The following is a 26,655-nucleotide window of genomic DNA, read 5'->3' as shown; positions in this document are numbered from 1 at the left end:
ATCTGTAGATCACTGTAGGTAGTATTTGATATCTTAGTATTATTGTCTTGCAATCCATGAACGCAGATGTCTTTCCATTTATTTAGGTCTTTGATTTTTTCTCAGTGATGTTTTATCTTCAGTGTACAAGTCATCTCCTTGGTTAAATTTACTCCTAGGTATTTGATCCTTTTAGATGCTACTATAAATGAAATTGTTTTCTTAATTTCCTTCTTCGATTGTTCATTGCTGGTATGTAGAAACACAGCTAATTTTTGTGTGTTGCTCTTATATCCTGAAACTTTGCTGAATTCAGTTATTAGCTATAGTAGCTTTTCTGTGCATTCTTTGAGATTTTCTGTATATATGATTTTGTCATCGATGAATAGATAGTTTTCCTTCTTCCTTTCAGATTTGGATGTCTTTTATTTCTTCATCTTGCCTAACTGCTCTGGCTGGAACTTCCAGTACAGTGTTGAATAGCAGTGATAAAAGTGGGAGTCCTTTTCTTGTTCCTGATCTTAGAGGGAAAGCTTTCATTTTTCCACTTTGAGTGCGATATTAGTTGTGGGTTTTTCCTAAACGCCTTTTATTATGTTGAGGAATTTCCCTTCCATTCCTAAGGGCGGTGGGTTTTGTCATATGCTTTTTCTGCATTAATTGAGATGAATATGTGGTTCTTTTTGTTCCTTTTATTAATATTTATTACACTGATTGGTTTTTCCTACTGCTTTTGGGATTCATCCACTTGGTCATGGTGTACGATTCTTTTAATGCACTTTTGGATTTGACTTGGCTAGTATTGCGTTGGCTAGTATTGTGTTGAGGATTTTTGCATTTTTTTTATTCATAAAGAATATTTGTTTGTTTTCTTGTGTTTTTATCTTGCTTTAGTATTAGGGTAATGCTAGCTTCACCGAATAAGTTAGGAAGTGTTCCCCCCTCTTCTGTTTTTTTTGGAAGAGTTTGGGCAGGATTGGTGTTAATTCTTCTTTGACCTTTTCTTTGCTGGAAATTTTTTTGACTACTGATTCAGTCTCCTCACTTGTTATCATTTTCTTGAGATTTTCTGTTCTTGAGGCAATTTAGGAAACTTTTGTGCTTCTAGGAGTTTGTTCACTTCATCTAGGTTATCTGATTTGTTGGAGTACAGTTTTTCTTATAATTCTTTGTGTTTCTGTATAGTTGGTAGCAATGTCCTCACTTTAATTTCTAGTTGTAGTTATTTGAGTTCTCTCTTTTTTGCCTTACTGGTCTGGCTAAAGGCTTATTGATTTTACTGATCTTTTGGCTTTGTTGGTTCTCCATTTTCCTATTTTCTACCTTCGTTTACCTTCATTCTGATCTTTATTTCCTTTTTTCTGGTAGCGTTGGGTTTAGTTTGTTCTTTTTTTTTTTCCCCTAGTTTCTCAAGGTGTAAAGTTAGGTTATTAATTTGAGATCTTCTTTTGTAACGTTGGTATTTACAACTATAAATTTCCCTTTGAGCACTGCCTTTGTTGTAGCCCATGTTTCGGTATGTTGGGATTTCATTTTCATTCATTTCTAAGTATTTTCTAATATCCCTCGTGATTTGCTCTTGACCCGTTGGTTGTTTAATGGTTTGTTGCTTAATTTCCTATTGGTGGTTTTTAGTTTTTCTCTTGGTATGGATTTCTAGTTTCATTCCACTGTAGTCAGAGAAGATATTTTGTATCATTTCAAACTTTGTAACCACTAATAACTTTGATATCTATACATTTGCCTTTCTTGTCTTTTTGTATAAGTGAGGTCATACAATATTTGACCTTTTGTGATTGTTTTTTTTGCTCAGCACAATGTCTTCAAGCTCCATCCATATGGTAGCACGTATCAAGATTTCATTTCTCCTACTGGTTGAGTAGATTCCATTGTATATGACCACATTTGTTTATCCATTGTCTGCTGATGGGCTTTTAGATTGTTTCCACCTTTTGGCTATCCTGAATAGTGCTGCAATGAACAATGGTGTACAAGTCTCTTTTTGAGTCTCTGCTTTCAGGTGTTTTGGGTATATACCTAGGAGTGGAATTGCTGGGTCATATATATTTTTTTTTTTTATATGGTAGTTCCTTTTTTGAGGAACCACCACACTGTTTTCCACAACTATACCATTTTGCATTCCCACCAGCAATGGATAAGTGTTCCGATTTGTCCACATCCTTGCCAACATTTGTTGTTATTTATTGTTTTTTTTTTTTTTTTAATTTTAGTCATCCTAGTGGGAGAGAAATGGTATCTGTTGTGGCTAATGACACTGAGCATCTTTTCATGTGTTTGGTGGCCATTTGAATGCCTTTTTGGTGAAGTGTCTATTCAAGTCCTTTGCCCATTTTATGATTGGATTGTCTTCTTGTTGTTAAGCTGTTGAAGTTTTATAGATATTTTGGCTATTAGATTCTTTGGGGTGGGTGTGTGCGTTAGATGAAAGTTTACAGAGCAAATTAGTTTCTCATTCACAAATTTATGCACAAACCGTTTCAAGACATTGGTTGCAGTCCCTGCAATGCGTCAGCACAGTTCCTGTTTCTTTTATGTCTTGTGATTTTTTTTTGTTGACATCAGGACATTTGAATTATAATGTGGTAACTCTGGAAGTGAATTTTTCCCATTCCCAAGGGTCTGCTGTTTTGCCTTTTTTTTTTTTAATTATGGTTAAAAAACCCACTAAATATGGTAAACGTGGCAAAACATCTGCCATTTCAAGTCTTCACTTGTACAAATTCATTGACATGAATTATGTTCATCATGTTGGTCAGCTATCACCCTTAACCATTTCCAAATATTTCCTTAACGCTTAACCGAAACTCATTGTGTCCTAAGCATTGTGTCTTCTGTTCCCTCTCCCTTTTGTTCACCCCTGGTCATCACTTTGGTCTCTATAAACCTCCCCCAAAAAACTCCAAACTCATTGCCATCAAGTTGATTCTGACTCTTAGTGACCATATAGGACAGAGTAGAACTGCCCCATAGGGTTTTCTAGGCTGTAATCTTTACAGGAGCAGACTGTCACATCTTTCTTTCGCTGGGAGTGTGGTGGGATTGAACCTTTCTGTTAGCAGCTGAGCGCTTAACCATTTGCACCACCAGGGCTCCTTCTTGGTCTCTGTACACTTCCTTATTCTAGGTATCTCACGTAACTGTGTAAGCGGGGTTATACAATACTCGTCCCTTTTTTTTTTTTTTAATTGTGTTTTAGGTGAAAGTTTACAGCGCAAATTAGTTTGCAATCAGATTATAAACAAGTTGTTTGTGTGACATTGGTTGCAATCCCCGCAGTGTGTCAGCACTCTCTCCCTTTTCCCTTTCCATCCTGGGTTCTTTGTGTCCATTCGTCCAGTTTTCCTGTCCCTTCCTGCTTTGTTGTCTTTGTTTTGGGCAGGTGTTGCTCATTTGGTCTCGTATTCTTGAACTAAGAAGCACATTCCTCATGTGTGTTACTATTTGTTTTATAAGCCTGTCTAATCTTTGGCTGAAAGGTGGACTTCAGGAGTGGCTTCAGTTCTGAGTTAGTGGGGTGAAAACTTTTTTAAATATGTAGGCATGGCTAGTCTGCAAAGGGCAAGTAATGAAGTCCAAACGCAAGACCATAAGACTTAGGGATACATCAGATTTCATATTTTAAGTGAATAAGTAGAAGCAACATCTAAAAGAAACTAAAGTGTATGGCTAGCAGATTCCAAAGAAACCCCATTTTATTACAGAAAACATACAAAGCCCTTTTTCCTCATAAGGAAAGACACTGTTCCCCTTATTCAGGATGATAGATGTACCACTTCCACAATTCACAGTCTTCGCCTCTACCGGTACTGTCTATGTTGAATAAAGTGTTTGTAAAGACAGTTTATGCGTTTGTTAAGTTTTTGCAGGTCATCCAGGAACATGCGATTCCTAGCTATTTTCTTCTTTTCTGATACAATGCTGTAGTTCATTCCCATTCCAACCCCGAAGCCATTTGGGGTCCTTGATCAGTTCTTTGGGGTGCCTTTCAGAGTTATCCAGGATCCCAGTGTTGCCATACAGCTCAAACACAGCTCTCTTCTTGTTCCAATGATTTAACAACTTCAGGGGGTGGGAGGGTAAGCCTTACATGGGGCAGTCCAGGAATGCCCAGAGAAAAGGTTCTGCAGGCCAGGGACACCCAGCCCCACGGGCCCCTGCCTGCCCCTCTGCTCTTGTCTGTTCTGCAGCAACCCACGCACGATTCTAAACGTGAGTACCAGACGTATCCCTTCAGGGAGATAACCTCGAGAACTTTCACTACTGGCTTCACACTGGCACTAGGGTGGAGGCAGCCATCTTGGGACTTTCCCAGGGAGCTCTCTATTTGTCCTTTCTTGACCTCACTCAGCATAATGTGTTCAAGACATATCCATACTGCAGCATGTATCAGGACTTCTCTTCATGGCTGAGTAATATTCCGTTGTATGTATGTGTCACATTTTGTTTATCCATTCATCTGTTGATGAACATTTAGATTTCCACCTTTTGGCTGTTGTGAGTAGTGCTTCAGCAAATATCGGTATATAAGTTTCTGTTTGCATTCCTGCTTTCGGTTCTTTTGGGTATATACCTAGGAGTGGAATTATTGGAAGACTGCATTCCTGGACATGTGTGGACACTGTAATCTCTGTTTTCTGTCTCTTTGTGTTCAGCTAGTGTTTTGACTTAGATTTCTTTGAAAGCCAAGAGCGGGTTAGAAAACCTCTCCCAATCTGTGGCTCTGTGAGGGCGTCTGCCTTCAACACTTAGCCGGCTTGCACTGAGCCTAGGGATCAGCCTAGGTGAAAGTATAGGGTCTTCTCAGGTAATTTCTGGTCATGCATCTTGCCCTAGGCATCCCTGTGGCTCTTTCAATTCCTGTTGCTTTTGATAGCAGTGATTTTGGAAAGAAACTCTCTCTCCCTGCTTCTCTTCCAGTCTTTATTGTATGCCTCAATCCTTAGACTCAGATGATTGTAGGCTTTAGGTATTGCCCACTGCTCCTATGCCCTGTGTGCACTTGAGACAGGCCAAACTAAGAGGAGTACTTTGTTTCAGTCCTTCAGGCAGCTCCTAGATAGGTTGGAATAGGTACATGCATTAATGATGAGATAAGAATCATTTAAAAATATATTTATTTTTTTTATTGTGATAAAATCTGGATAACAAATTTGCCATTTTAACCATTTTAAAGTGTACAATTCAGTGACAAATACATGCATCTTGTTTTGCAACCATCACCGCTATCTACTGCCAAGAGTTTTTCATTATTCAAAACAGGAAACTCAGTACCCATTAAGCAATAACTCCCTTTCCCCTTCCCCTAAACCCTGGTAACGAATAATAAACTTTTGCATCTATGGATTTGCCTGTTCTAGTTATTTCATATAAGTGAGATCATACAATATATTGTTTTGTCTCTGACTCGTTTAATTAAGCATAATGTTTTCAGGGTTCATCCATGTCATAGCATGTATCAGAACTTCATTTCTCTTTATGACTGAATACTATTGCATTGTATGTATAAACAAACAAAAAAACCCAAATCCATTGCCGTGGAGTCGATTCCAACTCATAGGAACCCTATAGGACAGAGTACATCTGACCCATAGGGTTTGAAGGAGAGGCTCATGGATTCAAACCATCAACGTTTTGGTTAGTAGCCAAGCCCTTAACCACTACGTTACCAGGGCTTCATGTATATACCATATTTTGTTTATCCATTCGTCTCTTGATGGGCATTTAGGTTATTTCCACCTTTTGCCTATTGTGAATAATGGTACATTTGTTGAATAGATATTCTTTCCCCCTTGGATGGGTTTGGCATCCTTTTCAAAAATCGCTTGGCTATAGATGTTTAGGTTCATTTCTGGGTTCTCAATTCTATTCCATGGGTCTATGTTTCTGTCGTTAAACTAGTACCACACTATTTTGATTCCTGTAACTTTGTAGTATGTTTTGAAATCAGGAAGTGTGCATCCTCTTACTTTGTTCTTCATATTTAAGATTGTCGTGGCTGTTTGGAGCTCCTTGCAATTCCACAGGGATTTGAGAGTTGGTGTTTCCATTTCTGCAAAAAAGGCTGTTGGAATTTTGGTAGGGATTATGTTGAATCTGTAGGTCGCTTTGAGTAGTATGGACATCTTACCAATATTAAGTCTTCCGATCTATGAGCATAGGATGTCTTTCCATTTATTTAGGTCTTCTTAAATTTCTTTTAGAAGTATTTTATAGTTCTCAGTATACAAGTCTTTCACCCCCTGGTTAAATTTATACCTAGATATTGTATTCTTTTAGATGCTATTGTAAATAAAGTTGTTTTATTTCCTTTTCAGCTTGTTTATTAATGATGTATGTACCATTGTCTTAGTAACCCAGGGTTCCCAAGGAGTGGGCTAGTGATTTTGAACTGCAGGTCTTGGAATTAGCAGCCGAGCTCTTAATTACTGTGACACCAGGGCGCCATTAATGGTGTATAGAAACTTGTTTTTGTGTGTTGATCTTATACCGTACTACTTGCTGAGTTCATTTATTAGTTCTTTTGGATTCTTGGGATTTTCTATATATAGGATCACATCTTTTGAGGAGGTAGTTTTGCTTCTTCCTTTTCAGTTCAGATACCTTTTTGTTGTTGTTTTAGTATTTTATTGTGTTTTTGGTGAAGGTTTAGGTTCCCATTCAACAATTTCTACACAGATTATTCTGTGACATTGGTTATATTTTTCACAATGTGTGAGCATTCACGTTGTTTCCACTCTGGTTGTTGTGCTTCCATTAATCTAGTTTCCCTGCCCCGTTACATAGTCATCTTTGTTTTAAAGTAATCATTGACCATTAAGTCTCATATAGGTGATTTTTTAGAGAAGCACAGTACTTACAGGTGATAATCATTTTGTGAGCCAGTCTGTTATTCAGCTACAAGGTGACCTCAGGGATTAGCACCCAAAAACAGTATTTTGTTGAGGATTTCTCTCAATGTTCATAAGGGATATTTGTACATCCACTCCTCACTTATCGACCATCTCGTTGTATGACATTTTGCATTACGACAATAGTAAAAAAAAAAAATCTATTTGACTATTTTGCACATTAACAAGTAGCTGAGGAGAAGGAGGGTGAGGTTTGTGAGAATGAGCAAGACTGCATGGGCTGGTGACAGTTTGGATTACCTGGGCAGGGATGACTGCAGCAAGTGTGGGGCAGGCAGGTGGCACACAGGAGGCGGAGGCGGCTGAGCTGTGAGGAGGTGGGCGGGGGGTCGGGACCGCAGGAATCGGGCCTCAGAAGTCTCTTCTTTCAAAGGGGCCTTTTTGCCACGTCCGCTGGGCCCAGGTGGTGTGGCTTCACCTGCCCACAGGCCTGGGAGCTCCTACCACCAGAACCCCCACTGGCAATGTGGAGAGGGTGAGGTGTGGGGGTCTTCACAGAGGCTTGGAGCATGGCCAGGTGATGGTGGGCCTCTCCTGCTCAGGAAGCAGCGGGCAACCCTCCACTTACACCACCTCCAACCCCTGCAGGCTCTGCGGTCGTGGAAAGGCATGGTGAGGAAGGGGGAGCCTACTGCACCACACACATATCCCAAGACATGCCAGGGGTACCTGATGGGTGTGGTAAGCAACCTGAGGGGAGAACACAGGTACCAAAGACAGGGCATGGCCCGACTCTCTCATAACCCTGATTTTCACATAACGACCTGATCTTTGGAATCAAGCCATGTTGATAAGTGAGGAGTGAGTATAGTTTTCTTGTGGTGTCTTTGTCTGGCTTTGGTGTCAGGGTAATGCTGGCTTCATAAAATGAATCAGAAAGTGTTCCCTACTTTTCTGATTTTTGGAAGACTTTGAGAAGGATTGGTGTCAATTCTTTAAATATTTGGTAGGTTTGGTCCTTGAATTTTCTTTTTTGGGAGGTTTTTGGTTACTGATTCAATGCCTTATAGGTCTGTTGAAATTTTTTATATCTTGAGTCAATTTAGGTTGTGTGCTGAGATAAGAATCATTTTAGACATGTTAAATATACTAAGATACTTAGCCCTCAGGCACCCTATTAACTCAGTACTATAGTCACTCCCGAGGTTCACCTTTCAGCCAAAGATTAGACAGGTCTGTAGAGCCAACAATAACACATGTGAGAAATGTGCTTTGTAGTTCAATCATGTATACGAGACTAATGGACACACCAGCCCGAAAGCAAAGATAAGAAGGCAGGAAGGGGCAGGAAAGCTGGATGAATGGGAACAGGGAACCTGAGGTGGAAAAGGGAGAGTGTTGACACAGTGTGGGTTGGCAACCAGTGTCACCAAACAATTTGTGTATTAACTTTAATGAGAAATTAATTTGCTCTGTGAACTTTCACCTTAAACATATACACACACAACATAATAATTTTCAAACTAAATAAATGAATACACTAAGATACTTAACTAGTGAAGTTTTATTTTTCAAGTATTTATGGCACTTTAGGGTTAGGAAATTTAAATTTTTTAATTTGTCATCGTTGAGAACATACATAGCAGCACATGTAAGATTCAGTGACTTTGATTACATTCTTCAAGTTGTGCAACCATTCTCACCCTCTGTCTTAGTCACCTAGTGCTGCTGTAACAGAAATACCAAAGTGGTTGGCTTTAACAAAGAGAAGTTTATTCTCGCACAGTCCAGTAGGCTAGAAGTCCAAATTCAGGGTGCTGGCTCCAGGGGAAGGCTTTCTGTCTCTGTCAGCTCTGGAGGAAGGTCCATGTGATGCATCAGTCTTCCCTTGGTCTGGGAGCATCTTAGTGCAGAAACCTCAGGTTCAAAGGACGTACTCTGCTCCCAGCACTGCTTTTTTTGGTGGTATGAGGTCCCCTGTGTCTCTGTTTGTTTCTCTCTTTTATATCTCAAAAGAGATTGGCTTAAGACATTACCTAATCTTGTAGACCTCATCAATATAACTGCCACTAATCCATCTTATTACATCATAACGATAGGATTTACAACATATAGGGAAATCACATCAGAAGATAAAATGGTGGACAATCAAACAATCACAAGGGAATCATGACCTAGCCAAGTTGACATCTTTTAGGGGGACAACTCAATCCATGACACCCTCCGTTTCTGAGTTGTTCCTCCCTCATTAACATAAATTCACTGCCCCGTAAGTTTCCTATCTGATCTTTTAAGTTGCTGCTGTCAATTTGATCTCATACACATAGATCTTAAAAGGGCACACTGCTCAAGGCAGATATTCTTTTTTTTTTTTTTACAATTTTTATTGTGCTTTAAGTGAAAGTTTACAAATCAAGTTAGTCTCTCACACAAAAACCCATATACACCTTGCTACACACTCCCAGTTACTCTCCCCCTAATGAAACAGCCCGCTCTCTCCCTCCATTCTGTCTTTTCATGTCCATTTCGCCAGCTTCTAACCCTCTCCACCCTCTCTTCTTTCCTCCAGACAGGAGAAGCCAACATAGTCTCAAGTATCCACCTGATCCAAGAAGCTCACTCCTCACCAGCATCCCTCTCCAACCCCTTGTCCAGTCCAATCCATGTCTGAAGAGTTGGCTTCAGGAATGGTTCCCATCCTGGGCCAAGAGAAGGTCTGGGGGTCATGACCGCCGGGATCCTTCTAGTCTCAGTCAGACCATTAAGTCTGGTCTTAGGAGAATTTGGGGGTCTGCATCCCACTGCTCACCTGCTCCCTCAGGTTCTCTGTTGTGTTCCCTGTCAGGGCAGTCATCGGTTGTAGCCAGGTACCATCTAGTTCTTCTGGTCTCAGGATGATGTAGTCTCTGGTTCATGTGGCCTTTTCTGTCTCCTGGGCTCGTAATCGCCTTGTGTCCTTGGTGTTCTTTGTTCTCCTTTGATCCAGGTGGGTTGAAACCAATTTGATGCATCTTAGATGGCTGCTTGCTAGTGTTTAAGAACCCAAAGTGGGATGCAGAATGTTTTCTTAATAGATTTTATTATGCCAGTTGACTTAGATGTCCCCTGAAACCATGGTCTCCAGACCCCAAAGCAGATATTCTTGACTAGTTAAGCAAAATTATTGTTTGGTTTTAAGACTTGGGGGGATACTTTTGAGGTTTAAGGATTCTCTTGGGGCAGTAGTTTTGGGGATTCAAGCAGCCTCCATGGCTCCAGAAAGGCTGGATTCTTTGAGAATTTTCAATTCTGGTCTACATTTTCCCTCTTTTGATCAAGATTGTTCCGTAGAATCTTTGATCAAAATGTTCGGTAATGGTAGCCAGGCACCATCTAGTTCTTCTGGTCTCAGGGCAAAGGAGCAGTTGTTCATGGAGGCAGTTAGCCACACATTCCATTTCCTTCTCCTATTCCTGACTCTCCTTCTTCCTCTCTTGCTTCAGGTGAATTAGCTTTAAAATATTCCATATATTTAAAAATGGAAGATTTTAACATCTCTGAAATCAAAATGTCTTCTCAATGATGTGTCACTGTTTAATTGCAAAGCTATTTTTCTTAAAATAGTGGTTCATTTTACAGTTGTTGGTATGTGTTAGATTCAGAGAAACGCTTATTTATCATACAGGTAGACTCCAGCTTAAACAAACTGCCTTTTTTTTGGGAGGGATACATCTCATCATGGGTAACATATGCTGTATACAGTGTCACAGCACATAATTTGCTGATGTTACCATTCTCAGGTGTGTACTTGCAGAGTTCAGTTTTATGATTTACTGTTGAAAACACTGACATAGAGGTTTAGTTTTCTAAACTAAACCAGGGGCTTTAGTTGCTTGAAAACACGGACCCAAATGCTGATCACAATGCTAAAGTTCATAGGCAGATTCAGGAAGCAGTGAGATGTTACCCTGAAATACATGAAATAAAAAAAAAGACCATATAGACACCTCTCACTAATTTTGACAAGAAACACCATCCTCACTCACAGGGATAATCCAGATGATCCAGAACCTTCCACAAGTGGCGTTTTTACTGCAGCTGACAAAGTGCCAGTGTCATCCAACTCTTCATCATTGGAGTAAATTTTTATGATTTGTGTGGGGATATTTTGTGTGTGTGTGTGCTTTAGGTGAAAGTTTACAGAGCAAATTGGTTTATCATTAAACACTACACATACTGTTTTGTGACATTGATTGCCAACCGTGTGACGTGTCAGCACTCTCCCCTACTTGACCTTGGGTTCCCCGTTTGCATTCATCCAGCTTTCCTGTCCCCTCCTGCCTTTTTAGTCCTCCCCCCTGAGCTGCTATGCCCATTTAGCCTCGTATACATGATTGAAATACATGTGTTATTTTTGTTTTATAGGCCCGTCTAGTCTTTGGCTGAAGGGTGAACCTCAGGAGTGACTTCAGTACTGAGTTAAAAAGTCATCTAGGGTCATACTCTCAGAGTTTGTCCAGTCTCTGTCAGACCAGTAAGTCTGGTCTTTTTTTGTGTGGTGTGAGTTAGAATTTTGCTCTGTGTTTTCTCCAGCTCTGTCCAGGACCCTTTGCTGTGATCCCTGTCAGAGCAGTTGGTGGTGGTAGCCAGGCGCAATCTAGTTGTGCTGGACTCAGTCTTGTGGAGGTTGTGGTAATTGTGGTCCATTGATTTGTATATTTTTTATGTATGTATGTTTTAAAATATATTTGTAAGCTTATATGTAATGTTTCCAACCCTTGAAGACAAATAAAGATCGGATTTATAAAGATACTGATAATAAAAGGCAATAATAATGAAATAAACATTAATAAGAATGAAAACTTAAAAAAAAAAGATATTCGACTTACATCAGAACCGATCTAGCAGAGTCATCTGAACAGAACCCCATTATAAGTTGGAGACTACCTGTATACATAATGAGTTTTCTTGTGCCTTACCAATTTGGGAACAGATATGGATGATATGTGGGTGTGACCCCCTCCCATGCCCTTTGAACACCTTCCCTCCCCCCATGGTTTCTGAGTGGTTCTATTTCTTTAGGTATATTAGTTACCTTTTGCAGTTATTCCTCCCTTTTACAGTTATCTCATTCTCTAGGTGCCATTTTCACCACTGCCTGGGAAAGCAGGCCAGTGTTGATAACGATGGTCTTATAATCTGGTGGTGATACTGCTTTTGCTATTACTCTATCCCGCTATCCCACTGGTAGTGCCTCTCATCTACTTCTGTAACACTTTGTCTTCAGTGTTGGGAGGCAGATGTCTCCTCATGTGGTTATAGCTTTCTGATGATTGATGATACCTGGTTATACCAGTTCTTTAAATCTTCACAAGTATGAATTTTTGTTTTTACATTGAACTCTATTTTATTTTTATCTTTTTTAATTGTGCTTTAGATGAGGGTTTACAGAGCAAACTAATTACTCATTGAACAGTTAATATGCATATTTTGTGACATTGGTTACCAACCCCATGTCCACACTCTTTACCTTCTCGAACTTGGGTTGCCTATTACCAGCTTTCCTGTCCTCTCCTGCCATCTCGTCCCTGCCCCTGAGCTGGTGTGCCCATTTAGTCTCGTTTTGTTTTATGGGCCTGTCTCATCTTTGGCTGACAGGTGAACCTCAGGAGTGACTTCATTACTGAGCTATACAGGTATCTGGGGACCATACTCTCAGGGTTTCTTCAGTCTCTGTCAATCAAGTAAGTCTGGTCTGTTTTTGTGTGTATGAATTAGAGTTTTGCTCTACATTTTTCTCCAGCTCTGTCTGGGACCCTCTGTTGTGATTGCTGTCAGAGCAGTCGGTGATGGTAGCTGGGCACCATATAGTTGTGCTAGACTTAGTCTGGTGGAGGCTATGGTAGTTGTGGTCCATTAGTCCTTTGAATTAATCATTCCCTTGTATCTTTGGTTTTCATTATTCTCCCTTGCTCCAGATGGGGTGAGACAAGTGGAGTATCTTAAATGGCTGCTCCCAAGCTTAAGACCCCAGACACTACTCACCAAAGTAGAATGTAGAACATTTTCTTTATAAACTATGTTACGCCAATTGAGCTAGAGGTTTCCTGAGACCACGTTCCCCACAGCCCTCAGTAATTTGATCCTTCAGGGAGTTTGGATGTGTCTGTGGAGCTTCCATGACCTTGCCTTTGACAAGTTATGCTGGCTTCCCCAGTATTGTGTACTGTCTTACCCTTCACCAAAGTTACCACTTATCTGTTGTCTATTTAGTGTTTTCCCTCCCACTCCGCCCCTCCCTTGTAACCATCAGAGATTGTTTCTTTTTGTTTAAACCTTTTCATGAGTTTTTATAGTAGTGGTGTCTTAAAATATTTGTCCTTTTGTGATTGACTTATTTCACTCAGCATAATACCCTCCAGATTCATCCATGTTGTAAGATGATTCGCAGATTCATCATTGTTTTTTATGGTTGCGTAGTATTCCTTTTTTTTTTCCATTATGTGTATGTATCAGAGTTTGTTTATCCAGTCATATGTTGATGGGCACCTAGGTTGTTTCCATCTTTTTGCTGTTGTGAACAATGCTGCAGTGAACATGGGTGTGCATATATCTATTCGTGTGACAGCTCTTATTTCTCTAGGATATATTCCTAGGAGTGAGATTGCTGGATCATACAGTATTTCTATTTTTAGCTTTCTAAGGAAATGCCATATTATTTTCCAAAATGCTGCTACCATTTTGCATTCCCACCAGCAGTGCCTAAGAGTTAGAATCTCCCCACAGCCTCTCCAACATTTGTTATTTTCTGTTTTATCGATTTGTGCCAGTAATGCTGGGGTGAGATGGTATCTCATTGTGGTTTTGATTTGCATTTCTCTAATGGCTAGTGATTCTGAACATTTCCTCATTTGTCTGTTAGCCTCCTGAATGTCTTCTTTGGAGAAGTGTCTGTTTATTTCCTTTACCCATTTTTTCATTGGATTATTTGTCTTTTTGTTGCAGAGGTGTTGGATTTTCCTGTAGATTTTAGAGATTAGACTTTTGTCAGATTTGTTATACTCCAATTTTTTTCCCAGTCTGTAGGTTCTATTTTTACCCTTTTGGTGAAGTCTTTTGATGAGCATAAGTGTTTAATTTTTAGAAGATTCTGGTTATCTAGCTTGTCTTCTGGTGTTTGTGTATTGTTAGTTATGATTTGTATCCTGTTAGGGCCTCTAGAGTTGACCCTATTTTTTCTTCTATGATCTTTATAGTTTTGGGTTTTATATTTAGGTCTTTGATCCACTTTGAGTATGTTTTTGTGTACGGTGTGAGGTATGGGTCTTGTTTCATTTTTTTTTGCAGATGGACATTCAGGTTTGCCAGCCCTATTTGTTAAAAAGACTGTCTTTTCCCCATTCAATGGACTCTGGGCCATTGTCGAAGATCAGGTGACAGTAGGTTGGATGGATTTACCTCTGGGTTCTGTGCATTGAGCTCTCTTTAGACTCTTCTCTTTTAACTCTTCTATGTCCACATTCAGAGAACTTAGAGCTTGTTTCTTAAGAGAAGGCAGAGGACTCTTGTGGGGCCCAATTGCTTACTTCAAGACCAGGAAGTGACATACCATCATTTCTGCTGTGTTCTATTGGTCACACAGACCAACCATGATACAGTGTGGGAGGAGACTACCCAAGGTGTGAATACCGGGAGCTGGAGTTGAGTTAGAGATTCTCTTGGAGGTTGGCTGTGAACATCTAAGAAATACTGGGAGGGTGGGGAGAACAAACATTTCTTTTTCCCTAATACCCTTCATTATGTTCAGGAGACCTCAGGATAATCATATCAATAAAACCCTTCTTCACTTGCCTTTATATTCTCTCTTCATTAACATGGGCTGCCTTCCGTGTCTTAGCAAAGTTCCTAAGATCTGAAGGATTTACACAGTAGTTTCCTAAAATGTGGTCATTGGAATAACACTTTTCAGATGTATTGCGCAGAGAGGGTTTTATGGTTCCATTATCTTTGGAAACCTTTTTCTGTCATCTTCCTCCTCTTGGAGAATTACTTTGTAAGTTAGTAAATCAGAAGTCTCTAAGGAGTACTGCACTGAAGAAACTGGTTTTACTTTGTGTGTGTGTGTACGTGTTTTTTAAAAAATGTATTTGACAGCAAAACCCATGTTTGTTAACATTGGTAGAACACATTTGAAGCCCTGTTGTAACATAGAAACCATCTATCTAGGCAGCTTTATTTCTGTATTTTTGGAGAACTAAATTTTTTCTTAACTAATTTTCAATTTGTGATTATTTTCTTTGGAGAGTATTGCAGCATCAACACCTTATTTTCCTTGTTAATAGCAATAATAATCTTGCAAGATGTGAGGAAAAAATATTCATTCCTTGCAACTTAAAGGGTTATTTATAATGTCCTCTTTATTAAGTGATTCTCAACAAAGAAGGGAAGAATTTCCTAATCAGTAGTGATATCATGGATTGAAAAGATCTAGAAACATTGCTGTATTGGTAGTAATATTCACTTTCTAGAAAAGCAGAAACCAGTTTGTAAGCAGAGACCTCTTGAATTTTGAAAAGATACCCGTGTTTATCTACTTTAATCCGAGAAAAGACACCTTAAGAATCAGTCTTGTATGCAATCCCATAAATGGCTGTTTGGTTTTCAGGCCCATAAAATAGGGGCTGCTGTGGATTTTTGTTTGTTTCCAGTACCCATATAATTTATTTTTTTAAATTGTGAAATAATACAGACCTATAGTAAAGACCTGAGAATATTACAACAAATACCAGTGCATTCCCCACCCACATCTAACAAATGCAAACATTTTGCTATATTTGAATCAGATCTTTCTTTTAAAATAATTTATTTTTTGGTTGTTGTTGGAAATACATACAGCAAAACATATACCAATTCAGTAATTTCTACATGTACAATTCAGTGACATTGATTACATTTTTCAAGTTGTACAGCCATTCTCACCATCCTTTTCCAAATTTTTCCTCCCCCATTAACGTAAACTCATTCTGCCTAAGCTTTCTATCTAATTGTTCAAGTTGCTGTTGTCGCTTTGATTCCGTATAGATAGTTCTTTAAAAGAGCACAATGCTCTAAAAAAGACTAGACATACTGTTGAAACCCCTGAGTCTGTGCTCCTTAGACACCCTTCAAACTGGAACTTAAATTACTCCTGGAGATCACATTATAACCGTGCAATAGACAGGCCTATGAAATAAACAGTAACACTGGTGAGGAATGTACACCTCAGAACAATCAACTACGTGAGACCTAAAGGGTGGCATTTGCCCAGAAACAAAGTTCGGAAGGGCAATAAATAAAGCTCCGTGAACGGACACGGGGAACCTGGGGAGGAAGCGGGGTGGGTGTGACACATTCAGCGGTTTGCAGCCAACGTCAGGAAGCAAGCTGTGTGTAAGTTGTTGAATGTGAAGCTAACTTGCTCTGTAAACTTTAACCTGCAGAACAATAAAATGTTAAATGCTCAAGCAGACATTCGTTACTAATTAAGCTAAATTATTGTTTAAAAAAGACTTCAGGGGATATTTTTGATTTAAGGTTTAAAGATTATCTTAGGGCAATAGTTTCAGAGATTCATCTAGCCTCAGTGGCTTCAGAAAGTCTGGATCAGGGGGCTGCTGTGTTTTGTTTTGCTTTGTTGTACACTGAAGAAAAATGTCCACTGATGATAAGGAAAGAGGAGAACAATAAAACCTGTACAAACAAGAATGCAAAATACATAGCCATTTTGGAGCTAGCTAGTATGGAGATGACCTTACATATCTCTAGGCCTGATATGTTGTACAATAAATAATGTTCGTAGTAATATGACTTTGAAAGGTTAAATTATATGCAGTTGATCCTGTTTAAGGAAACAGAGGTTATGGATTACAAATTATTTAAGCTTTTTTTCAAAAGGCTATTTGCATAAAGAGTTAACTTTTTTCTGTTGCTTCTCTGGAAAGCTTGTCTGTCTTAAATAACATAATCTTTAAGGATTACGGAGAACTATGATTTTTGTAATTGGAGACCAAAAAAAGCAGCACTGCTGCAGCTTTTTAAGCACTTAAAACCTAGCCTGCTGTTGTTGTTAGTTGTTGTCAAACCCATTGTACCTCATGGTGAAATGACGTGTGCAGGATAGAACTGCTCCACAGGGTTTTCAGGGTTGTGACCATTTGGAGCAAATTGCCAGGTCTGTCTTCCTTTGTGCTTTTCAGTGGGTTTGAACCACCAATCTGGTGATACTTAATTGTTCATGCCACCTAGGGACTCCAAAGAAGTTGATGTCCTGTTGGTAATTGGCTGCTCTTCATAACTGCTTCATAGCATCAATGTTTACAAATACATTTAGAAATAATTCGATGTTTAACAGATTGTGAATTATAAGGCAAGCAATTCAGATTTTGAGAATGAAGCCTATAAGATATGTAGAAGACATAAAGAAAAAGGTATGAGCGTTTGGAGAAAATTTAAGTAAGGGTTTTATAATAGAAGGATTGTATAATAGAAGGGTATTACATTGTAAAAAAAAAAAAGTACAAATTGTTATTGATGTTCTTTTCTAGAAACGACTACAGAAAGAACTGTTGGCTTTGCAAAATGATCCACCTCCCGGGATGACTTTAAATGAAAAGAGTGTTCAAAATTCAATTACACAGTAAGTATTTAATTTTTTTTTTAATTGTGCTTTAAATGAAAGTTTATGATTCAAGTCAGTTTCTCATACAGAAACTTAACACACACATTGTTATGTGACCCTAGTTGCTGTCCCTATAATTTGAGAGCACACCCCTCCTCTCCACCTTGTATTTCCCGTGTCCATTCAACCAGCTCCTATCCCCCTCTGCCTTGTCATCTCACCTCCGGATAGGAGCTGTCCACTTAGTCTCATGTGTCTCCTTACCAGTATCATTTTATGTTTCATAGTCCAGCCTTATCTTTGTATGAAGAGTTGGCTTCGGGAATGGTTTTAGTTTTTGGCTGAGAGTCGAGGGGCCATGTATTTAATTTTTAAAGGTACTAATATTTGTTTCTTTTATTACCAAAGTGATATATGAATATATACTCATTTAAAATGGGAAATGGTTTCTCAGGTTAGTGTAGTCAAAAGGCGTCACTTAAGTTATAGTCTGTAGTCAGCAAGTAAATCAAAAATTGTGTATAGTCATAATTACCCACGGGAGGCTACGTTGGAATATACTCTGCCATAATCAACCAACCAACCCATTGCTGTCAAGTTGATTCTGACTCATAGTGACCCTGAAGGACAGAGCAGAACTGCCCCATAGAGTTTCCAAAGAGCGCCTGGTGGATTCGAACTGCTGACCTTTTGGTTAGCAGCCATAGCTCTTAACTGCTATACCACCAGGGTTACCTATTCAAAAAATAGGTATATTTATTATTTTACATATGTAGAATATGGATGGGGTGATGAATAGAACCCTAACACTGTTTTCTCTCTTTTCCTTTTGTTTCTCTGTATTTAAAATCATAAGATTTCATACATGAAGAGTGTAAGGTTAAAGGAATAATAATTATAACTGACAGAGCTATAATTTAGAAACTGATTCTTAAGACTTTAGTTGATTTTTGTTCCTAGATGCTGCCTGCCCCTGCCATCATTGCCATTGTGATCCCTTATCTCCTCCTCTCTCCTCCCCCCTTGCTCTAAAGAAAAGAATAAGAGATAGTGTTTAGAATATAAATGCAAACATCTATATTCACAATTGTTATCAATGAAAACAAAGTCGGTAAGCGTGCATATATGTCGTAGAAGTCTATTCTGGGCTTTACTAAGCAATTTAAACAAAACAAGTCAAAGGAAAGGGGATACAGAGCCTTGAATAGCCCTAACAGTAAGTGGACTGACCACAATTTAACTTCCTTTTTCTTGTTTAATTTTTTCTAGAATACTGATAAGAAAATAGATCTGCCTGCTACAGTTCTCTGCAGTCATTGCTGATACCTGCTTCCCCCATTGATTCTAAAATAATTGATATCTGAAAGGCAATTGATTAGTTTGGTGTTATCTATAATTTTTTTCCCATCACTGAAAAAATAAGGTAACATCACGATTCCATTCTTAAATATATACCCCAAAGAATTGAGTGCAGTGACACAAACAGAAACTTGTACAACAGTGTTCCTTGCAGCATTATTCACAATAGCCAAAAGGTGGACACCACTGAAATGTCCATCAGCAGATGAATGAATAAATAAAATGGGGCATATATACATACAATGGAATATTACTTAGCCATAGAGAAAATTGAAGTCCTGATATCTGCTACAACATGGATGAACCTTGAAAACAATGCTGACTGAAATAAATCAGTCACAGAAGGACAAGTATTACATGAACACACTTACATAAGCAGACGTTTAGAGACCAATGTTCATTAGTGGTTACTAGGGGTTGGAAAGGAGCCCTGGTGGTGCAGTGGTTAAGCACTTGGCTACTAACCGAGAGGTCGGCAGCTGGGACCCAACCAGCAGCTCCACAGTAGAAAAGACCTGGCAATCTGCTCCCGGCAAGATTTCAGCCTAGAAAACTCTATGGGGCAGTTCATACAGGGTTGCTGTGAGCTGACATCGACTTGACGGCAAACAACAACAATGATAACAGCAGGTGGGGAGGAGGGAGAAAGTGGGAGTCATTGCTTAAGGGGCACTGAGTTTCTGTTAATGGTGGTGGAATAATTTGGAAATGGATAGTAGTGATGGTTGCACAACATGTTGAATGTAATCAGTGTCACTGAATTGTACATGTAAGAAATGTTGAATTGGCAAGAGTTCTGTTGTATATGTTTTTGCCATAATAATAAAAAAGTAATGTAGCATGATTGAGAAGTACACAGGCGTTGGTGTCAACACACCTAAGTTTGGGTTTTTATTTTGTTTTCAGACCTGGATTAAAATTTGGTTTTGCCCTTTGTGAGCTCTCTGTCCTTGGTCTAGCTATTTAACACTGGAGTGTTAGAGAAGGGAAGAGGGCAAGAGAAGTTAGTACCTGCCTCTTAGAGTTGTTGGGAAGGTGAAATGTGCTGTTAAATGTAAACGACTCCATTCCCAGTACCGGCATAGAGGAAGAAGTACTCATTGTTCCCTTTTTCCTTCTCACCCCAGCCACCTTTAATGTTAAGTTTTTGATTGTTTTTATATTCTAGGTGGATTGTAGACATGGAAGGTGCACCAGGTACCTTATATGAAGGAGAAAAATTTCAACTTCTATTTAAGTTTAGTAGTCGATACCCTTTTGACTCTCCTCAGGTAATTATCTTGCTCTTTTATTTTATTGTAGTCTTAAGTTATAGCAAAATGCTAAATTACAAATGTCGACTAAGTAAAAGCTTACAAAAGAAGTTTATTATAGATATGTAGGTGGATTTGTTCCTTCATTATCTTACTTGTAATATAATCAAGATCTTAGAAACATTTTACTTTCTGGGATTAGGGTTTTGCTACTTTTGTGCTTCTAAGAATTTAAAGCTGTTTATTATTCATAGACGTTAGCAGAAAGAGGAATAGAAATCTAGCCCAGGCGTACAGGTTGTGGGAGAAGTTTGCCTTTTGGAATAACTGGAGATGCTTCTTTATAGATAGGGTGATGTAATGACACAATGACATGGTGAAGAGGCGTATATTCTGCTGAAACTCACAGTTCTTCTTTGATTTTGGATTGACATGCTGTCACTGCAACCTTTTAGTATTACAAGGGCAGACTACATTACAAGACGTCAGCCAAAAATCTGATAATTGTTATTTGAGGCTCAGTCACCTTAGTTAACGACTTAATACTTGGACAAGGGATAATGGTAGAGAAACGTTTTTGAGAGCTACTTAGCTGTGGTAAATGATTAAACCTTTTAGGATGACTTCCAGATTTCTGGTTTGGTGAGATGAGTAGATGAATTACTAGAATTACTTATTTGTCAGAATATTACGACAAAGTACTTAGATTTTAAAATTGGAGGTTTGTGAGTTCTGTTGGCTAAAATGATTAGGCTTTTAAGGCTCATCTATTAGTATTGCTAGGTGATGAGACGTTCTGGATAACAAAATTTCCCAAATACCGGAAATTCAGCTTGATAGGTGCTAAAGTTTTGCTGTTTTGAGGAAAGCCATATTTCATTTCTACTTTAAGCCGATAATACCAAACATAGTTTAATCTTTTCTTGACCATGTAGGAGGATAAATGGAAGTCAGTGTTGCACTGTGCTATAGTTAGAATTGTTTTAAGACATAGGATTAAATGGATACTAACTATCCTGTAGATAAAAGAATTGTTTGAAGACGTAGAATTAAATGGCTATTGACTATCAGGGTTCTCCAGAGAAATAGAACCAATAGGAAATAAGTATAAACACATATGTATATATAATAAGTAAATAATACATATACTATAATAAAGAGATTTATTTGAAGGCATTAGCTCACGTAATTGTGGGGGCTGGCAAGTCTGAAATCTGTGGGACAGGCCAGCAGGATTTTTATGTTACAACCTTGAGGCAGAATTCTTTCTTCTCTGAGAAACCTCAGTTTTTGTTCTTAAGACTCTCAGCTGATTGGATGAGGCCTACCCACATTATTGAGGGTAACCTCCTTTACATAAAGTCTACTAATTGTAAATGTTAATCATATCTATAAAATACCTTCACAGCAACAATTAGACTAAACAAATGGGTACCGTGTCTTAGCCAAGTTGACACATAAAGTTAACCATCGCAGTGACTCCTTGAGTTCTAAGCTTTCATAAGAGCAGAAAAGCATAAGACTTTTGGGACTCAGTTTTTTATTTTCATAAAAATAAAGTGAAAGGCTAGGTGTTTTCATGGACTTTAGGTCTCTATAATAATCATCCGTAGACTATAATTAAAAGCCAAAACAACCATTTTCCTTCTTTCCAGAAAATTATCTTCACTTTCTTTAGTTGCAATCTTACTGCTCAGCATCATTTCTTTTAATGCCTGAAGGCAATGGGAGCTCAGGCATCCCCTTGTTACCTTCAGAGCTTCCTCTAGACTTTCTTATAGTATTTAATACTAAGTCTAATATCAAACTTAAGCACCATTTTGAATTTTGTTTCTAATATGTGTATAAGTTAGATCATTCATCAAATTCCTTCTACTTTGCCGATTTTTCTTCCCTCTCCTCTTCTGATTTTGATGTTCACCAGGTTCTTTTTTCAGCACTATCTTCTCTCTAAAATCTCCAACTATTTTAAGCTGCTAACTCCCAGATCTGCAACTAGGTATAACCTCTTCTTTCTGAGGTTTAATTTGACACCACTATTGGAAGCACAAAGAGCCTTGGTGGCACAATGGTTAAGCACTCAGCCACTTTGTGGGAGAAGTACGTGGAACCAGCCACTTTGTGGAAAAAATATTTGGCCTTCTGCTTCCGTAAAGATTACAGCCTTGGAAACCGCATGGGACGGTTCTGTTCTGTCCTGTAGGGTTGCTATGAGCCAGAATCGACTCAACGGTAACATTTTGGTTTTATTGGAAGCTCTACTTGTGTACCTAAAAAAAAAAGGTATCTTAAATTTAACACATCTAAACTCAACCCTTCCCCATAGCAAAATGAAATAAGCGAAAACAAGTTTGTTTTCCTTTCTCTTGAGTTACTATCTATTGCTTATCTTAAATCCTTCCCTTTCCCTCATTTTTATATTCCATTTTTAAAATCCTTTTGCAATACTTATTAAGCCTGTCTACTCTTTTTTTATCTCACTATCAGTGCGATAGTTGAGGCTTTTATCCTTTAGTTGAACTATTATACTAGTCTCTGGTTCTTCAACTTACAGCCATCCTTTCATAGTGCCACTAGATTTCTTTGAAGGCATAATTATCTCACTGGCTTCCACTCTTCCCCTACCCTGAGCAATAAAACCTCTAAGTGTTCTGTATTTCCTGTGGAGTTCAGTTTAAAAAATCTTTAGCTTTGCATTCAAGGCCCTTTATGGTTGAGTCTGAACTTAACCATTTCAGCAATATTCAGTCAAGATTCAAACCCGACTATTTCTCTCTCTTACACCATACTGCCAGTTAGGTGTGTATATTGGCATAAGAAAAATAGCTGTATATCCATGCAATAATTTCCTCTCTGAAAATGAAATAGGTGTATGTGAAATGATACCTTAAAAAGCTCTAGTGAAGTAGTCCCCAGTCTTTTGAAATATGAGGATTAAATAATTTAAATAATTAAATATTTGATTAAATTATTTAAATAATTTCATAGTTTCTCCCATCTCATAGAAATTGTTTTTTCTAATACCCATTGACTAAGAAAATGACAGCTACTCTTAGTCCAGTTATACTTTTAAATTGATTTCTTTTATTAATCACATTATTTGATTATAAAATAATTGTAATGGGTTCAACAATCAATGCTTGATGTGCATGTAAATTTCAATATTTTTCTGGTAACTGAAGCTTTGCAGAGGTCCATTGCCATGGAGAAGTGGTTGGAACCACTTCAGTTCCCCGTCGACCAAACAATGATACCCTGCAGCATTGGCATTAGTTAGATGAATTAATATCTCATCTTCCTACATTATAAGCAGTACTAAATTCACCGTTACTTACAAGGGTAGAATTTGGGAAATATCCCTAGAATATTTTAGACTAGTCTCAGTGGAAAACTATTTCTTCTGTACCTGTAAATGAGATCTGTAAGACCATACATACCATTATAGTTTGATGTGTTTTTTTTCCCCTGCCGGTTATGGTTAATTTCTCACTTTGTATCTCACTTTAGAGTGAAAAATCCTACCCCAAAAACGATGTTTGGCTCATTTGTTTTAAAAGGAAAAACAACAAAACAAAAACTTTTTCTGTTGACATGGGGACAGAGATGAGGCACGTTTCCATCAGTGTTTTCCACTAATGTGCACTTATTGCCAGCTATACAGAAAATAAAATATCTTTGTATATATTCTGTTTTTCGATGCTTGGATGCAGGTAAATGGTTGGTTAATTTCACATGTATTGAGCATGCATTGTGTGCCAAATACTGTGCTATGTACTTGAAAGATGGGAGAGAGTACAGAGATTAGAAGGGCATTAAGCTTACCATTAAAGAGTTTATAATCTGTTTCGTGCTTGGATCCAAAAAACCAATTCTGACTTATAGTGATCCTATAGGACAGAGTAGAACTGCTCCGTAGGGTTTCCAAGGAGTGCCTAGTGGATTTGAACGGCAGACCTTTTTGGTTAGCAGCTGTAGCTCTTAACTGTTATGTCACCAGGGTTTCCAGTGCTTGGATAGGTAGACATGTATTCATTCATTCTGTTTACTGAGTTCATAACATAGAACAGACACTGTTATAAGTGCTGGCGATTCAGTAGCGCACAAAATGGCAAAAATATATATATATATATATATATATATATATATATATATATATATATATATTTGTGCTTATATGGAGTTTACATTCTTGTAGTGAGAGAAAAACAGTAAGTAAAATACATATAGTATGGAAGATGGTAGAAAAGAGAATGGGGATAGGGGATAGGCATGTTACAGTGTCCGATAGAGTGGTCAGTAAAGGGTTTACTGAAAAGGTGACATTTAAGCAGAGATCTGAAATAGGTGAAGGGAGTATGGCATGTATCTGTCTGGAGGAGAGTGGGTAAAAACAAAACACAAAGGCCCTGAATCTGGAGCATGCATGGGGGTCCCTGGAGTGGTATATAAGCAAGAGGGAGTGTCGGACGTAGGTCAGACAGATACTTGGGACTGGAGAATACATCACAGATTGTATAGAGTCTTTATAGCCCTTTGTAGAAACTTGAATTTGTATTCTGGGTGAGATGGGAAGGCTTTGGGAGGTTTTAAGCAGAGAAATAACACGATCCTACTTGAAATTAAAAGTAACAGTTTGGCTGCTGTGTGGCAGATAGACTGCTGGGGCAACAAAGGTGTACAGGAAGACCAGATAGGCTATTGCAGTAATCCAAGTGAGAGATAATGGTGGTGGCTTGCATTGGAATGGTAGGAGTGGAGGTTATGGAAGGTGGCCATATTCTGGATCTGATTTTTAGGCACAGTAAGCAGGATTTGCTGATGGGCTGAATGTGGAATTTGAATGAAAGAGAGGAGTCAAAGAAGAGTTCATGATTTTTGGCCTAAGCAACTGGAAGGACAGTATGAATTATATGCTTTATGAACAAAAGGGAAAGCAGTGACTGATTTAGATTAGAATAAGGGGGTAAAGAAAAACCTATTTGAACTGGGCCTTAAAGGACAAGAAGAGTTTGTATGAAAAGTGAGGCAAGGCGTGAAAGGACATGGCCTCTTCTGAAATTTGTGAGCACGTGCTATTGTTGTTTAAGTGGAGCTACATAGAAGACTATGGCAGGAAATAAGAGTGGAAGGATATTTTGGAGTCATTTCTCCCTGCTGTTTCGTGTGGCAGGAGCCCAGATAGCGCAGTAGTTAAGGTGCCTGGGTGCTAACTGAAAGGTCAGCGATTTGAACCCACCAGCTGCTAAGCAGGAGGAAGATGTGGCAGTCTGCTTCTTTAAGGATTTACAGCCTTGGAAACCCTGTGGGTCAGTTCCACTCTGCCCTTAAACAAGGTTGCTATGAGCTGGAATCAATTCGATGGCAATAGGTTTGTTGTTTGAGGGGGGGTGGGGGCGGAGTTCTTGTGGTGGTCAAGCTTTCAAAATCTTGATTAGCTATTTTTTTTTTTTAATTTTTATTGTGCTTTAAGTGAAAGTTTACAAATCAGTTCAGTCTCTCACATATAAACTTATGTACACCTTACTACATACTCCCACTTTCTCTCCCCCCAGTGAGTCAGCCCACTCCCTCCTTCCAGTCTCTTCTTTTGTGACCGTTTTGTCAGTTTCTAACCCCCTCTACCCTCCTGTCTCCCCTCCAGTCAGGAGATGCCAGCATAGTCTCAAGTGTCCACATGGTGCAAGTAGCTCACTCCTCATCAGCATTTCTTTCCAACCCATTGTCCAGTCCAATCCATGTCTGATGAGTTGGCTTCGGGAATGGTTCCTGTGTGGGCCAACAGAGGGTTTGGGAACCATGACCACCTGGGTCCTTCTAGTCTCTGTCAGACCATTAAGTCTGGTCTTTCTATGAGAATTTGGGATCTGCATCCCACTGTTCTCCTGCTGCCTCAGGGGTTCTCTGTTGTGTTCCCTATCAGGGCAGTCATAGGTTGTGGCTGGGCACCATCTAGTTCTTCTGGTCTCAGGATGATGTAGTCTCTAGTTCATGTGGCCCTTTCTGTCTCTTGGGCTCATAATTACCTTGTGACCTTGGTGTTCTTCATTCTCCTTTGATCCAGGGGGGTTGAGACCAATTGATGCACTGATGAGCAATTTTTATGCCTTAAACTGTTTAGCGTCTGGGACACTTGATGAGGAGGTAGTAAACAGTGAAGCCAAGTCATTAAAGCCTTAGGGGAGAAACAGGGGAGATAAAGGCTGGTAGGCTAGAAGAACACAGAGTATAAGGGTAGAGAATGGTTACTATCCAAAGGAACCCGTGGTTAGTTGCATTGTATCCAGGAGTTTTTTTTTTTGCATGGTAGTGGTAATTATGGACTGCCAGGGAAAACTTAATATTGACGCTGTTGATACATATTAGAGGACTCAAGGGAGAACTGAATTGAAAACTATGCTAAAATACTAACTCCCGGTCACTTCCATCAAGTATTTACCATTTATGCCAGACTACCTATGTTATATATTAAACATAACTAAATATCTGATTAATTTTTAGTACAACAGAAAAGTCTGTACATGTATGTTCAGTTTTTATAGTTGTCCTTGATTGTAATCTT

General features: G+C 38.8%; 1 protein-coding gene and 1 pseudogene across 8 annotated transcripts in view; one reads left to right on the top strand and one right to left on the bottom strand.

The window, feature by feature from the left end:
* UBE2W (ubiquitin conjugating enzyme E2 W) overlaps positions 1-26,655 on the top strand; it is a 76,469-nt gene that overhangs the window by 14,495 nt on the left and 35,319 nt on the right. For 3 of the 8 annotated variants that reach the window (XM_064267845.1, XM_010588354.3, XM_064267849.1), the window contains exons 2-3: positions 17,411-17,502; positions 20,012-20,114. In XM_064267845.1, the coding sequence (XP_064123915.1) occupies positions 17,411-17,502; positions 20,012-20,114 (195 nt within the window). The other 5 variants (XM_064267850.1, XM_064267847.1, XM_064267846.1 and 2 more) reach the window with 5 other exon arrangements.
* On the bottom strand, positions 1,349-5,302 carry LOC135227615 (large ribosomal subunit protein mL51-like; annotated as a pseudogene).

Source organism: Loxodonta africana, chromosome 14 (genome assembly GCF_030014295.1).
Source record: "Loxodonta africana isolate mLoxAfr1 chromosome 14, mLoxAfr1.hap2, whole genome shotgun sequence".
Lineage (NCBI taxonomy): Eukaryota > Metazoa > Chordata > Mammalia > Proboscidea > Elephantidae > Loxodonta > Loxodonta africana.
The sequence above is the reverse complement of the archived record's forward strand: the minus strand, read 5'-3'. Positions and strand labels throughout refer to the sequence as shown.